Below are 17,282 nucleotides of genomic sequence, written 5' to 3'. Positions count from 1 at the left end.
AGCAACCTTCCCCTGGATTCTTCATCTCCAGTTTCCTTGCAGGTGAAAGGGTTACTTCTACACAGTCCAGAGGGTCCATAAGACCGAGTGCCAGGAATTCATATTACCAGTCGAAATGAATGAGCCCATTCAGAGCCATCAGGAAGCAGAGGTGGAGTGTAATATTGAGAAATGTTATGATCTTAACCCTGCGGTGAAGCAACATCTGCACACAGCGACTCATTTGTCTATATAAATAAGAGTCCTAATGGCAAGTGAAGAACGCTCTCATTCTAGCCACTAGAGACACTGGATGATGGCTCCTTACTTCTCTGTGGTTCTGTGCTTCTACATGCTAGGTAAGGAAAAATTATTGCAAAATTAAGAAGAGGACGTACATGTTTATTAAGTGTGGAAGGCGAATCTATAGTGTTAATGTCATGGGTGTACTGTGATAAGCAGAGAGGTGGGGAGATCATCAAAGATTGTGCCCTCCTGCCCTTTGATGTGGCATTGGTGGCCCAAGATGGTCTTGTGTTCTCTTTTTCTATGGAGGCCTTTATTTGATGGCATAAAAGATCACATTGGATAGAATTTAATTTTATTTTCTGTTTTTCTCAGTCTTTTGTCTAGCATTACCCAAAACAAGAACTATTCGCTGGTGTCTGACCTCAGGAAGTGAATACAAAAAGTGTAAGGATTTGGCAAGATCTTGTAGGACAGCAGACATTCCCCTCATCTGTGTAAAGAGATCTAGTCTCGAAGACTGTTTTATTGCCATTAATGTAAGTTTTTATGATTAAAGCAATGACGTGTGCAAATGATCATATCGTATAAAAAAAATATATGGCTGCTATTATGTATTTAATAAATTAACCTATAAACCTAATTTATAAATGGAATTTTACATTGACGAACGTCATCAATGTAGCCAGGGGAAGGAAGTGGGGTTGACAGAATAGCCAGTTTGATAGGGGGCCATTGAGGAGCGGGGCTATGTCTGGATCTTTGTTAAAAAGATCTAATCCATATTTCCCTGTGTGAATAAGAAAGCTGGAAATCAGTGGGGAAATATGAATTGGGAGGCAATGAAATGAATGTGTTCTTATGACCACCATAATTCACTGTATTGGGCAACATGTTCCACCCCTGTATGTAGCTGTCAGATTTTCTTTTGGATTATATTTTACTAGTCTAAACTATACACCGAATAAAACAAATGCTTGATATCCTGCAGGGTGGAGATGCAGACGCCACTTCTGTGGAGAGTGGAGATGTCTACAAAGCATCCTTGCACCCGTACAACTTGAAGCCAATCCTGGCAGAAAGCTACAGCCCTCAAAAAGGTATCTAATCCCGTTGTATGGAAGAAAAAAAAAAAGTGTAACATAGCTTTGGTGCTGGCTAGACTGAAGCTCAGACTCTAAGGGATCATCTGGTCTTCACTCTTCACCCCTTGCGAGGAACGATGGTCTTGGTTGCAGATGGATCCCCATAACGCAGACCCCAGAACAGTTGCCAACTGGGGAAAGTCAAATAGAGCAGATAAAGCAGTATAGTGACTAATAGGATAATGCAGCTGATTATCCTCAAGAAAAAACAACAGCACAGTCTGAGGCAAGCCAGAGTTTGGCACCAGATGTGAGATAATTATGTCACAGGTCGTATGATATAAGATTTTAAAAAGGCTCATTTGTTGCTAGAAATAACAGAAATCTTGTCCATGTGTTGTGTCGGATGTTGCGGCTCAGGAACATTTATCATTCTATAGTTTCTAGGTATCTGAAGATAGGACACTGATCCAGGAACATATTGTGATACATATTCTGAGTTGTAAACATCTACCAAAAGCACACGCCACAACATAATATAAAATATAGTTTTATTAAATCATTAAAAACAAGAAGACAATAACTGATAAAAAGTGGCAATCATATGCAAAAAGGGAGCTGCCTGTCAATTATCTTGCCAATATAAATATTCTGGCAGCGCATCTGCAAAGTAAAGATAAAAAGTCCATGTTCTAAGACAGTGGTGGCGAACCTATGGCACCCGCACCCTGGAAAAAGGCTATGGTGTACCAATATGCCGTATGATGTTTCCTGCCATTCATAAGCGCAGGGCGCACTATGAACAGCACAGGCAGCGCACTGAATGTAGGCAGGCTATTATAGCTAAATTATAAAGTACATGGAAGATATAGTATATTGGGTTGTAGTGTTTAGGTTAAATTGCTGTGCTGGCACTTTGTGATAAATAAGTGGGTTTTGGGTTACAGTTTGGGCACTCTGTCTCTAAAAGGTTCGCCATCAGTGCCCTAAGATGTTATAAGATGTATGGTAGACATTGCAAATATGCCTCGCAGATATAATTGGTTGTCTGGGCTTTTTAATATTGATGACATATCCTCAGGATAGATCATCAATAACAAATCAGTGGGGTCCGACACCTGGTACCCAAACTGATCAGCTGTACGGGGAGACGGCATTCGCAGTGTGCACGTGCCGTCTCCCTTCCTGTCAGATGCTGCTGACCCATAGACATACAGCAATGGACAGGAAGAGAGAAGGGATATGGCACATGCACACTGCGCCGTCTCCCCGTACAGCTTATTGGCGAAGGGGCCAGGTGTCGGACCCCCGCCGATCTGATATTGATGACCTACCCTGAGGATAGGTCATCAATAGTAAAAGCCTGGACAACCCCTTTAATCACACATGGAAGTAAAGCAAGGTTCTGCAAGGTAAAAAAAAACTTGGAAAACAAGTCTAAAAAGAAACAGAAATCATTAAATAAGATAATCAAGAAAAATACTGATCACAAGGCTGTTTTGAACCCCAATGTATATTCCTCCTGTAGCTTCTTTCCTCCCCCTGTAGTGTGTTTTTGCTACAGTAGGTGTTTGAGTTACTGTATATTTGTTGCGCACACCACGTTGTGATTGTGTTTTTAATTATGAAGCAATTTTATAATATGGAGCAATTATTTGTACCCTTTCTCTGGATAAACAGGGTAGGATTATAGGTTTGACTTAATGGGCCTGTGTGTTTTTCAACTGCCTTGACTATGTAACTATGGAACAATTATCTGCTTTTTATGTGGATAAGGATGATTATAACAACCTTTGGGCTTTTTGCAGAAACTTGCTACTATGTAGTGGCCGTAGTGAAACAATCAAGCACTTTCAAGTTCAGTGATCTGAAGAACAAGAGATCTTGTCACACTGGAATAGGACACATGGCCGGCTGGTACTCACCACTGAGGGTTCTTCATGAGAAGAAGCTATTGAACTGGACGATTGATGAAACAGAACGGGGTAAAGTAGTGTGGCAGGCACAGCACTATGAAGTGCCTTTTGCGCTGTGGCAATAGAAGAATTTTGATATCTCTGACTTTTAGTCTACCCAGACTGTCTATTACTCTGTAATTCCTCTAGCGCCATTCTATGGAAGCAGTCGGTTTAAAGAGCACACCAAATGCTTGAAATAACTTCTTTATTAACTTCAACTTTTCTTCATATAACACTTCCGCCTCTGCAGAAGATAGTCCATGTACATAACACGTGTTGAAAAGATATCACAAGATGGTGGTATGCATAAGATGGTGGTTCAACTGTTCAATCTTGTCATTCAACATAAAATGGTGGCTATATTTCTCTCTTGAGTATCTGTACTCTCACTTTAAGTTATTTAAGCACCTTATAATCTCTCTGAGAGGTATATCTGAGGTCTAACTAATAGCTCACTTGCAGTATGCAGTTAGCAGTAACTATTTGCAGATTAGTTGAGTATGACCTGGTATGGTTGTATGCAATTTGGATTGCAATATGGAATCTGAATGTTTGAAATTTGTATTTGTACTTTGAAATTGTATGGTTGCAATTGCAGTTTGATGGAACTGTAAGTAAACACATATATATCTAGTTCAGTATACAGTTCTAAACACAATACTAACAATATGAACATTATTTAACTGTTTTAAATACCTATATTGGCCTCCTGTTCCCATAAAACTCAGCGCTCAGTGGAGTGAATGTCTCTGCAGCTCCTGTCTCTGGTGAATAATGATTCTAGCAGAAGGAGCTGGGGGAATTCCCAGACAGGCTGTGTGTGAGGCTGGCTGTGATTGGTGAAAACTCTTGCTGTGTGAGAAGCTGGCTGTGATTGGTCCAGACATCTGCCCAGTAACAAGAAATTAACACTATGCTATCTGTTGTTTCTGCTGTGTCACTGAGCTTACCTTACTTTACAAAGTGAATCTTAAGGCATATTATCTTTTTCTGCTTCTGTGAACACAAAATATAACAGTTATATGACATCCAAAACATGAAGTCACTGTAAATAACTCTACTTTTGTCTCTAACACATAAACATAGGAACTGTATTAAGGTTATTGGCAGGTCTAGCTGCATAAACACACAAGCTATATTAGCAAACTAGGACAAGTCTTAGCTGGCCTGCTACAAGTAGTCCCATATCAGAATACACTAGTGAAAAACGGACACACAACAATAGCTCTGTATGATGTATACTATTATCAGAATATATGGGTAAAAGGTATGGCTTCAGAAAATACTTTGGCTTGCCAATCAACAACTCCTATAATTCACTTCCCTGGTTATGGCACAGGTCTCCTGCACATATACACAGCCAGTATCCATATTTAGTGGATCCGCATGTTAGAAATGAACCTCTAGGAGCGGCGAGGGAGTTGCCGTTACACCTAGAGGCTCTGCTCTCTCTGCAGCTGCCGCACCCTCTCCACTTTGATTGACAGGGCTGTGCGTTATGATGTTTTAACTGCCTGGTCCTGTCAAAGTGCAGAGGGCATTGTTCACGAGAGTCTAGGTGTAACATCAACTCCCCTGTTGCTCCTAGAAGCTCAATTGCATATATTAAAACACCATATTTCTCAGAAATGTGGACACATATGAACATGGAACCAACACAGATGCCTTCAGCTGTCAAGTGCACCTGCAACAGGTCAGACAGTTTTATAGGGACAAATCTGCTGACAGAAGTTTTATACCTACTGAGGTCACAGTTGTAGCCAGAAATTGGATCTGGATGTAATTAAATGGAGGCAGAATGGCGATATAACAATAAAGTGAACAAGAGCCAGCAGGAACTGGGCACACTGATGTAGACACTGAGGGCAATTTAAAGTCTGGGCTCAATACAGTGAACCCATTTTTTTTTTTGTAGAGATATATTTTAGTTTTCGTTGTTTTCTATACTTTACATGGACCAGCTTTTCGCTTTTATCTTTAGCGGTCTCAAAGTTCTTCTCAGCAAGCTGTGTCCCAGGAGCTACTGAGTCCAACCTCTGTAAGCAATGTACAGGACGGGGAAGCAAAAAATGCACGCTCAGCAAAGATGAACCATACTACAGCTCTGAGGGAGCATTCAAGTACGTACAACGCAGTCCCAGCTGGCACAGCCTGTCTAGTCCCAGATTTATACCAGATATTTATATTGGCATAGACTAATGGAATATTACATAAATACATAAATATATAGGGCAACAGCTATTAAGACCGGCAATTGAGACGCCAGTCTGAATCCCTGTGTGCTGCCGGTGGATGCGCCAAAGTTATGTTGGGATGCGGCCTTTACATAACTTTAGCACTTGCTTCTACTGGCCATGTGACATGCTTTTGTCACGGCCACGGTTATGGCCGTGACTCCTTGGGAGCCGCATACAGTTGCCCGCGGTTTGGGTTGTTGTGTCAACCGCAGCTGAGGCATAATGTAGTTAGCCTCAGTGCGGTTGCCGCGGACAACAGCTATGTGTGCGGTTCCCGGGGAGTTGTGTGCGTGTAGTTATGCACTGTTTTATGTCTGTGTACACTGTGTTGTTTTGGTGTGCACTGACATCATTCCCCGCACTGTGGTTGCCCGTGGCAACGTTTGGTTGTAGTGTGTACATGTGGTGGCACTGTCCCGGCCCTCGGGCTGATTCCCAGGACATAGTTGCCACCCATGTCGTTGCCGGCGGCTACAGCCACAGTGTGCGTTGGATTTGGACACTTCCCCTTTATGTTGGTGTTTTCCCTTCTGTGGTGTTGGAAGGGTTAACTCCCTTCCCAGTGTGTCTGTGAGTCACGGGGTGTGTCTGATTGGTGGGTGTGGCCTCTGGGCCCTATATAGCCTCTGTGTTTGCTATGGCTCAGTGGGGTTGCTTCAGCCATGCTTGCTGGAGCAGCTGCCTGTCTCCTCCATCTGCCAAGTGGGGGCCATCCTTCTGGTCATAGTAAAATATATGTCCTTTGGTGTTTGTGTGATGTTCAGTTTATGTTTTCCTTTACTTTTCTGTGCAGCTATGGATCTGGGTTCCTGTGTGTGGATGTGTGTGTGCTGAGTTACATTTATGTTGTTTGTGGACTCTAGCTTGCCTGCACATGGACCCAGTCAGCAAGGCTGTGGCAGGTGGCTGGAACTAGTTCAGCACCTGCCATATCCATAGGCCTGTTGATGTTCCCTTCTTTATGCTGCTTGGCCAAGGAGACTCCTGCTCCTCCGTGTCTAGGAGGAGTGGGTTGTCTTACTCTGTTCTCTTAGTTCAGGGCCGACTTGAGGGCTTGTAGGGACTATAAGGTTCCAGCTTATGAGCCCTCCTACCATCAAGGTCGGCTCATACTGACAGGAGACAGGGTCAGCGTTAGGGATGCGATAGGAGGTGACCTGCTCCCTAACTCTGTGGTCCTGGCCAGTAGCGACCGGACATCCACCATCACCACACGGCTGAGGATTTCCCCCATCCTCAGCCGTGACAGCTTTAATCTGCACAGCTGTTTTCCTTGTGATGAATAAGACAAGCCTACCGGCCCGCCCTCATACCCTACCCCCTTTTTTTGTCACTTTGCAAAAGTGGCATGAGTGGGGAAAAATAACAGATTTTGCCACAAAAAAACGTTGTGACAAAATCTGCAGCATAAATACGCCAAAAAGTGGTGTAAAACCGATAATAAATGACCCCCATAATGTGTATACTGATATATATATATACTGTATTATATCTTGATTTCAGGAAATTAAACTTTATTTCTCCTCTTATACAGATGTTTGAGAGATAACAAGGGGGACGTAGCTTTCGTGTCACACACATCTGTACCAGGTAACCAAAATACATGCATTTCACACACATTTCACAGAAATGAAAGGGTGTAAACACTTTTAGGGGCAATTTTTTTTAATGAATGCGTGTTAAACATTTTTGCCTGAAATCTTTTTATTTTAAATAGTCTTTATTTAAAAATGTCAGCAGATTTTGTCCTACAAGGTTTTAGCTGTCTTGTCAGGTTGCTGCTCTGCTTATATATATATATATATATATATATATATATATATATATACTGTATAGATATCTTGTATAGCCCTTATCTCTGAATTCCTGAATGCTCATGCAACGTCCGACAGCGGCAAAGGGTCCCTTTGTGGTGGTACCCAGATGTAGGAATGGCCGAGTGGTATAGGGTGGCCTATAATGTCCATTAATGTTTTTGCACGTGTCACGGTGGTCCTACCTGGATACACTGGACCCCAGGCGTTGTCTTCCGCAGCAGAAAAAGGTGATAAGTTAACTTGGAGATGAAGAATAAATGAAGTCCAGATCTTGTGATGAAGTTGAAAATCAGCTTTACTTTCAATAAACGTTGCTCCAAATGATTTACAGACTTTATCTTGGCTCCCAGCAGGCTTTAGCATGGACAAAACTCTCTGCTACATCTGTTGCTCTCTGGCTCTGCTGTGCTGACAGGCTTAAATAGAATCTCTGCTTCTGCAGGATGCTGCAACTTCTATCTGTAGCCTGACTCTAGCTTAATCCAGGGAACTTTCTTCCTTGCCTCTGAGGCTCCAAGCTGTGGCCTCTAAATCCAACAGAGCTGAAGGTGCTCTAGCTGGCTTAGACAAGGCACGTCCAGCAGGGACAAGCTCCTGCATAACCTCCCTTAGCAGAGGGTAAGCTGGAACTAACTCTAACTAGAACTCCACCCTTCGTGCAGCAAGTGGGGGTTAGAATGGAAAAGAAGGTTCCACTCTATGTAATTATAACTCTGCCTTGTTTGCTGCCACCTACTGGTGAAACAGGCACATTACCAGGTGCAATAGCAAGGTGCAAAGGTGGTAATGCCACTCTGGGGCGTTACACTCATACTGATACGAATTATGATTTAAATGAGGGTTTATGAGCTGTCAGGAATTCAGAGATTAGGATTGTAGATCTAGCTGTCAAAACAGCAAATTGATGGAACTCAGTGTAAATAAATGATAACTCAAGCACTCCAAATTTCAAGATAAAGCCAGTGCTTCTATTTATTTAGCTTATTTTTAAGGCAATCAAATTGAGATTAGTGATGAGCGAAGCGAGCTTTGGATGCTATATCCAAAGTCGCTTTGTTCAAAACTTTGGATTAATACTGTTCAATTAGGACCAATTGACCAAGTTAATTTTTGCCCAAAATGAGTAAAATGCAATCATAAAATATTGCACCGTAGGTGTTCATAGCCTATAAAGTTTACTCAGTGACTGTCCCATAAATGTAGAAATCAAAAAGTTTATCATGTAACCATGTTTTAAGGTATAACCAATGTCACTGCTTGTTAGGCCTCATGCACACGACCGGTGTTCTTTAATGGGGCCGCAAAAGATGCGGACAGCACTCAGTGTGCTGTCCGCATCCGTTGCTCCGTTCCGTGGCCCCGCAAAAAAAATATAACATGTCCTATTCTTGTCCGTTTTGCGGACAAGAATAGGCATTTCTACAATGGGTCGCCTGTTCCGTTGCGCAAATTGCGGAAGGCACACGGGCAGCTTCCGTGTTTTGCGGATCCGCAATTAGCAGACCGCAAAAAAAACTGAACGGTTGTGTGCATGAGGCCTTATTAGGACAGGAATCCTGTAGATGGGATTTTTCTCAGTGGTGCAGATGAAACAGATGTAAATCCCTCTCCTGCACTTTAATATTGAGCAAGGTAACAGTGAGGTTTAGATCATCAATAAGGGGGTATTCCGATCATAAAAAGTGATGTCATACCACTAGGACATGACATGGTCAGTTCACCCCTGGCATATACAGTACAGACCAAAAGTTTGGACCCACCTTCTCATTCAAAGAGTTTTCTTTATTTTCATGACTATGAAAATTGTAGATTCACACTGAAGGCATCAAAACTATGAATTAACACATGTGGAATTATATACATAACAAAAAAGTGTGAAACAACTGAAAATATGTCATATTCTAGGTTCTTCAAAGTAGCCACCTTTTACTTTGATTACTGCTTTGCACACTCTTGGCATTCTCTTGATGAGCTTCAAGAGGTAGTCACCTGAAATGGTCTTCCAACAGTCTTGAAGGAGTTCCCAGAGATGCTTAGCACTTGTTGGCCCTTTTGCCTTCACTCTGCGGTCCAGCTCACCCCAAAACATCTCAATTGGGTTCAGGTCCGGTAACTATGGAGGCCAGGTCATCTGGCGCAGCACCCCATAACTCTCCTTCATGGTCAAATAGCCCTTACACAGCCTGGAGGTGTGTTTGGGGTCATTGTCCTGTTGAAAAAAATAAATGATGGTCCAACTAAACGCAAACCGGATGGAATAGCATGCCGCTGCAAGATGCTGTGGTAGCCATGCTGGTTCAGTATGCCTTCAATTTTGAATAAATCCCCAACAGTGTCCCCAGCAAAGCACCCCCACACCATCACGCCTCCTCCTCCATGCTTCACGGTGGGAACCAGGCATGTAGAGTCCATCCGTTCACCTTTTCTGCATCGCACAAAGACACGGTGGTTGGAACCAAAGATCTCAAATTTGGACTCATCAGACCAAAGCACAGATTTCCACTGGTCTAAAGTCCATTCCTTGTGTTCTTTAGCCCAAACAAGTCTCTTCTGCTTGTTGCCTGTCCTTAGCAGTGGTTTCCTAGCAGATATTCTACCATGAAGGCTTGATTCACACAGTCTCCTCTTAACAGTTGTTCTAGAGATGTGTCTGCTGCTAGAACTCTGTGTGGCATCGACCTGGTCTCTAATCTGAGCTGCTGTTAACCTGCGATTTCTGAGGGTGGTGACTCGGATGAACTTATCCTCCGCAGCAGAGGTGACTCTTGGTCTTTCTTTCCTGGGGCGGTCCGCATGTGAGCCAGTTTCTTTGTAGCGCTTGATGGTTTTTGTGACTGCACTTGGGGACACTTTCAAAGTTTTCCCAATTTTTCGGACTGACTGACCTTCATTTCTTAAAGTAATGATGGTCACTCGTTTTTCTTTACTTAGCTGCTTTTGTCTTGCCATAATACAAATTCTAACAGTCTATTCAGTAGGACTATCAGCTGTGTATCCACCTGACTTCTCCACAACGCAACTGATGGCCCCAACCCCATTTATAAGGCAAGAAATCCCACTTATTAAACCTGACAGGGCACACCTGTGAAGTGAAAACCATTTCAGGTGACTACCTCTTGAAGGTCATCAAGAGAATGCCAAGAGTGTGCAAAGCAGTAATCAAAGCAAAAGGTGGCTACTTTGAAGAACCTAGAATTTGACATATTTTTAGTTGTTTCACACTTTTTTGTTATGTATATAATTCCACATGTGTTAATTCATAGTTTTGATGCCTTCCGTGTGAATCTACAATTTTCATAGTCATGAAAATAAAGAAAACTCTTTGAATGAGAAGATGTGTCCAAACTTTTGGTCTGTACTGTAGGTCAGAGAATGTCCTGAGAAAATACATAAAGCAGACTCCATTGTGATGATTGGCCCGTATCTCAGATCCCCTCTATGTAGGAGAGTGTTATACATCACTTCTAATAATAGGTTGTCCAGTCGTGTGTAAATAAGGTTTAACTGTGCTATGTACCTGTAGGAATAAGTAAGTGAACCCTTTGGAATACCTGAATTTCTACATTACTAATAAAGCACGGTCTGTTGTCTAAGTCACACTTATAGACAAACACAACCTGATTAAACTAGTAACATGAAAACAGTTGTACTGTTCACATCTTTTATTAATCACATTAAATAAAAATCCATGGAGCAAGGAGAAAATGTAAGCGGCCTCTGTTAATGACGTCTCCAAGACTAATCGGCTCTTCAATTAAGAAGATGAGATTGGAACTTAAAGAGGACCTTTCATCGGTCCAAACATTGTGAACTAAGTATCATGACATATACAGCGGCGTCCAGGGATCTCACTGCACTTACTATTATCCCTGGGCGCCGATCCGTTCTCCCGTTATGTCCTCCGGTATGTTTGGGGACTTGGTTATAGTAGGCGGAGACTTAGGGGACTTGGTTATAGTAGGCGGAGACTGCCCTTGTTCTGCTGGGCGTCTCCTTCTCCTAGGCTGTAGCGCTGGCCAATCGCAGTGCAGAGCTCACAGCCTGGGAGGTTTTTTCTCCCAGGCTGTGAGCTCTGCGATGCAATGCGATTGGCCAGCGCTACAGCCTAGGAGGAGGAGACGCCCAGCATCAACAACGGCAGTCTCCTCCTACTATAACCAAGTCCCCGAACATACCGGAGAACATAACGGGAGAACGGAACGGCGCCCAGGGATAATAGTAAGTGCAGTGAGATCCCTGAGCGCCGCTGTATATGTCAGGATACTTAGTTCACAATGTTTGGACCGATGAAAGGTCCTCTTTAACCACCTCAGGACCGCCGTACGCAGGATTGCGTCCTGCCGGCGGTCCTGCTCTTCTGGGTGGACGCATATACGCGTCCTCCCGCGAGAGCCGAGATTTCCTGTGAACGCGCGCGCACAGGCGCGCGCGCTCACAGGAACGGAAGGTAAGCGAGTGGATCTCCAGCCTGCCAGCGGCGATCGTTCGCTGGCAGGCTGGAGATCCGAATTTTTTAACCCCTAACAGGTATATTAGACGCTGTTTTCATAACAGCGTCTAATATACCTCCTACCTGGTCCTCTGGTGGTCCCTTTTGTTAGGATCGACCACCAGAGGACTCAGGTAGGTCAGTACAGTAGCACCAAACACCACACTACACTACACCCCCCCCCCCCGTCACTTATTAACCCCTTATAAACCCCTGATCACCCATGATCACCCCATATAAACTCCCTGATCACCCCCCTGTCATTGATCACCGCCCTGTCATTGATCACCCCCCTGTCAGGCTCCGTTCAGACGTCCGTATGATTTTTACGGATCCACGGATACATGGATCGGATCCGCAAAAAGCATACGGACGTCTGAATGGAGCCTTACAGGGGGGTGATCAATGACAGGCGGGTGATCACCCATATACACTCCCTGATCACCCCCTGTCATTGATCACCCCCCTGTCATTGATCACTCCCCTGTAAGGCTCCATTCAGACGTCCGCATGATTTTTACGGATCCATGGATCGGATCCGCAAAACACATGCGGACGTCTGAATGGAGCCTTACAGGGGGTGATCAATGACAGGCGGGTGATCACCCATATACACTCCCTGATCACCCCCCTGTCATTGATAACCCCCCTGTAAGGCTCCATTCAGACGTCCGCATGCGTTTTGTGGATCCGATCCATGTATCCATGGATCCGTAAAAAATCATGCGGATGTCTGAATGGAGCCTTACAGGGGGGGTGATCAGTGACAGGGGGTGATTACCCTGATCACCCCCTGTCATTGATAACCCCCCTGTAAGGCTCCATTCAGACGTCCGCATGCGTTCTGTGGATCCGATCCATGGATCCGTAAAAAATCATGCGGATGTCTGAATGGAGCCTTACAGGGGGGGTGATCAGTGACAGGGGGGTGATCACCCTGATCACCCCCTGTCATTGATAACCCCCCTGTAAGGCTCCATTCAGACGTCCGCATGCGTTTTGTGGATCCGATCCATGTATCCATGGATCCGTAAAAAATCATGCGGATGTCTGAATGGAGCCTTACAGGGGGGGTGATCAGTGACAGGGGGGTGATCACCCTGATTACCCTGATCACCCCCTGTCATTGATAACCCCCCTGTAAGGCTCCATTCAGACATCCGCATGCGTTTTGTGGATCCGATCCATGGATCCATGGATCCGTAAAAAATCATGCAGATGTCTGAATGGAGCCTTACAGGGGGGGTGATCAGTGACAGGGGGGTGATCACCCTGATTACCCTGATCACCCCCTGTCATTGATAACCCCCCTGTAAGGCTCCATTCAGATGTCCGTATGATTTTTACGGATCCACGGATACATGGATCGGATCCGCAAAAAGCATACGGACGTCTGAATGGAGCCTTACAGGGGGGTGATCAATGACAGGCGGGTGATCACCCATATACACTCCCTGATCACCCCCCTGTCATTGATCACTCCCCTGTAAGGCTCCATTCAGACGTCCGCATGATTTTTACGGATCCATGGATACATGGATCGGATCCGCAAAACACATGCGGACGTCTGAATGGAGCCTTACAGGGGGTGATCAATGACAGGCGGGTGATCACCCATATACACTCCCTGATCACCCCCCTGTCATTGATAACCCCCCTGTAAGGCTCCATTCAGACGTCCGCATGCGTTTTGTGGATCCGATCCATGTATCCATGGATCCGTAAAAAATCATGAGGATGTCTGAATGGAGCCTTACAGGGGGGGTGATCAGTGACAGGGGGGTGATCACCCTGATTACCCTGATCACCCCCTGTCATTGATAACCCCCCTGTAAGGCTCCATTCAGACGTCCGCATGCGTTCTGTGGATCCGATCCATGTATCCATGGATCCGTAAAAAATCATGCGGATGTCTGAATGGAGCCTTACAGGGGGGGTGATCAGTGACAGGGGGGTGATCAATGACGGGGTGATCAGGGAGTCTATATGGGTGATCACCCCCCTGTCATTGATCACCCCCCCCCCCCTGGTAAGGCTCCATTCAGACATTTTTTTTGGCACAAGTTAGCGGAAATTTTTTGTTTGTTTTTGTTTTTTCTTACAAAGTCTCATATTCTACTAACTTGTGTCAAAAAATAAAATCTCACATGAACTCACCATACCCCTCACGGAATCCAAATGCGTAAACATTTTTAGACATTTATATTCCAGACTTCTTCTCACGCTTTAGGGCCCCTAAAAAGCCAGGGCAGTATAAATACCCCACATGTGACCCCATTTCGGAAAGAAGACACCCCAAGGTATTCCGTGAGGGGCATATTGAGTCCATGAAAGATTGAAATTTTTGTCCTAAGTTAGCGGAAAGTGAGACTTTGTGAGAAAAAAACAAAAATAAATCAATATCCGCTAACTTATGCAAAAAAAAAAAAAAATTCTAGGAACTCGCCATGCCCCTCATTGAATACCTTGGGGTGTCTTCTTTCCAAAGTGGGGTCACATGTGGGGTATTTATACTGCCCTGGCTTTTTAGGGGCCCGAAAGTGTGAGAAGAAGTCTGGGATCCAAATGTCTAAAAATGCCCTCCTAAAAGGAATTTGGGCCCCTTTGCGCATCTAGGCTGCAAAAAAGTGTCACACATGTGGTATCGCCGTACTCAGGAGAAGTTGGGCAATGTGTTTTGGGGTGTCATTTTACATATACCCATGCTGGGTGAGAAAAATATCTTGGTCAAATGCCAACTTTGTATAAAAAAATGGGAAAAGTTGTCTTTTGCCAAGATATTTCTCTCACCCAGCATGGGTATATGTAAAATGACCCCCCAAAACACATTACCCAACTTCTCCTGAGTACGGCGATACCACATGTGTGACACTTTTTTGCAGCCAAGGTGGGCAAAGGGGCACCTTTCGGATTTCGCAGGCCATTTTTTACACATTTTGATTGCAAGGTACTTCTTACACATTTGGGCCCCTAAATTGCCAGGGCAGTATAACTACGCCACAAGTGACCCCATTTTGGAAAGAAGACACCCCAAGGTATTCCGTGAGGGGCACGGCGAGTTCCTAGAATTTTTTATTTTTTGTCACAAGTTAGCGGAAAATTATGATTTTTCTTTTTTTTTCTTTTTTCCTTACAAAGTCTCATATTCCACTAACTTGCGACAAAAAATAAAAAATTCTAGGAACTCGCCATGCCCCTCACGGAATACCTTGGGGTGTCTTCTTTCCAAAATGGGGTCACTTGTGGCGTAGTTATACTGCCCTGGCAATTTAGGGGCCCAAATGTGTGAGAAGAACTTTGCAATCAAAATGTGTAAAAAATGCCCTGCAAAATCCGAAAGGTGCACTTTGGAATATGTGCCCCTTTGCCCACCTTGGCAGCAAAAAAGTGTGACACATCTGGTATCGCCGTACTCAGGAGAAGTTGGGCAATGTGTTTTGGGGTCTCATTTTACATATACCCATGCTGGGTGAGAAAAATATCTTGGTCAAATGCCAACTTTGTATAAAAAAATGGGAAAAGTTGTCTTTTGCCAAGATATTTCTCTCACCCAGCATGGGTATATGTAAAATGACACCCCAAAACACATTCCCCAACTTCTCCTGAGTACGGCGATACCAGATGTGTGACACTTTTTTGATGCCAAGGTGGGCAAAGGGGCACACATTCCAAAGTGCATCTTTCGGATTTCACCGGTCATTTTTTACAGATTTTGATTGCAAAGTACTTCTCACACATTTGGGCCCCTAAATTGCCAGGGCAGTATAACTACGTCACAAATGACCCCATTTTGGAAAGAAGACACCCCAAGGTATTCCGTGAGGGGCATGGCGAGTTCCTAGAATTTTTTATTTTTTGTCGCAAGTTAGTGGAATATGAGACTTTGTAAGGAAAAAAGATAAAAAATAAAAAATCATCATTTTCCGCTAACTTGTGACAAAAAATAAAAAATTCTAGGAACTCGCCATGCCCCTCACGGAATACCTTGGGGTGTCTTCTTTCCAAAATGGGGTCACTTGTGGCGTAGTTATACTGCCCTGGCAATTTAGGGGCCCAAATGTGTGAGAAGTACCTTGCAATCAAAATGTGTAAAAAATGGCCTGCAAAATCTGAAAGGTGCACTTTGGAATATGTGCCCCTTTGCCCACCTTGGCAGCAAAAAAGTGTGACACATCTGGTATCGCCGTACTCAGGAGAAGTTGGGGAATGTGTTTTGGGGTGTCATTTTACATATACCCATGCTGGATGAGAGAAATATCTTGGCAAAAGACAACTTTTCCCATTTTTTTATACAAAGTTGGCATTTGACCAAGATATTTTTCTCACCCAGCATGGGTATATGTAAAATGACACCCCAAAACACATTCCCCAACTTCTCCTGATTACGGCGATACCAGATGTGTGACACTTTTTTTGCTGCCAAGGTGGGCAAAGGGGCACATATTCCAAAGTGCACCTTTTGGATTTCACCGGTCATTTTTTACACATTTTGATTGCAAAGTTCTTCTCACACATTTGGGCCCCTAAATTGCCAGGGCAGTATAACTACGCCACAAGTGACCCCATTTTGGAAAGAAGACACCCCAAGGTATTCCGTGAGGGGCATGGCGAGTTCCTAGAATTTTTTATTTTTTGTCGCAAGTTAGTGGAATATGAGACTTTGTAAGAAAAAAATAAATAAATAAAATCATCATCATTTTCCGCTAACTTGTGACAAAAAATAAAAAGTTCTATGAACTCACTATGCCCATCAGCGAATACCTTAGGGTGTCTACTTTCCGAAATGGGGTCATTTGTGGGGGTTTTCTACTGTTTGGGCATTGTAGAACCTCAGGAATCATGACAGGTGCTCAGAAAGTTAGAGCTGTTTCAAAAAGCGGAAATTCACATTTTTGTACCATAGTTTGTAAATGCTATAACTTTTACCCAAACCATTTTTTTTTTGCCCAAACATTTTTTTTTTATCAAAGACATGTAGAACAATAAATTTGGCGAAAAATTTATATATGGATGTCTTTTTTTGCAAAATTTTACAGCTGAAAGTGAAAAATGTCATTTTTTTGCAAAAAAATCGTTACATTTTGATTAATAACAAAAAAAGTAAAAATGTCAGCAGCAATAAAATACCACCAAATGAAAGCTCCATTAGTGAGAAGAAAAGGAGGTAAAATTCATTTGGGTGGTAAGTTGCATGACCGAGCGATAAACGGTGAAAGGAGTGTAGTGCCGAAGTGTAAAAAGTGCTCTGGTCATGAAGGGGGTTTCACCTAGCGGGGCTGAAGTGGTTAAGTAAGGGTTTTATAGGAGAACCTGTCACTACAAAATGCAATGCAATCTGAAAGCAGCATGTTATAGAGCAGGAGGAGCTGAGCAGATGGATGTATAGTTTTGTGGGAAAAGATTCTGTAAAACTTGTAATTTATACATTTATATCTCTGCTTGTTGCACCTCCTGTGAAGAGCTATCGGTAC

The 17,282-nt window shown here is 43.6% G+C and overlaps 1 protein-coding gene across 1 annotated transcript in view; it reads left to right on the top strand.

Annotated features, from left to right (window-relative positions):
• Nucleotides 1-222: 222 nt before the first annotated feature.
• LOC122934552 (serotransferrin-B-like) overlaps nt 223-17,282 on the top strand; it is a 59,247-nt gene continuing 42,187 nt past the window's right edge. Inside the window, exons 1-6 of the mRNA XM_044290112.1 lie at nt 223-338; nt 601-764; nt 1,217-1,325; nt 3,119-3,295; nt 5,250-5,388; nt 7,040-7,095. Of these exons, the coding sequence (XP_044146047.1) occupies nt 293-338; nt 601-764; nt 1,217-1,325; nt 3,119-3,295; nt 5,250-5,388; nt 7,040-7,095 (691 nt within the window). The 5' untranslated portion in view covers nt 223-292. The remainder of the gene's footprint in view (nt 339-600; nt 765-1,216; nt 1,326-3,118; nt 3,296-5,249; nt 5,389-7,039; nt 7,096-17,282) is intronic.

Source organism: Bufo gargarizans, chromosome 4 (genome assembly GCF_014858855.1).
Source record: "Bufo gargarizans isolate SCDJY-AF-19 chromosome 4, ASM1485885v1, whole genome shotgun sequence".
Taxonomy (NCBI): domain Eukaryota; kingdom Metazoa; phylum Chordata; class Amphibia; order Anura; family Bufonidae; genus Bufo; species Bufo gargarizans.
The sequence above is the reverse complement of the archived record's forward strand: the minus strand, read 5'-3'. Positions and strand labels throughout refer to the sequence as shown.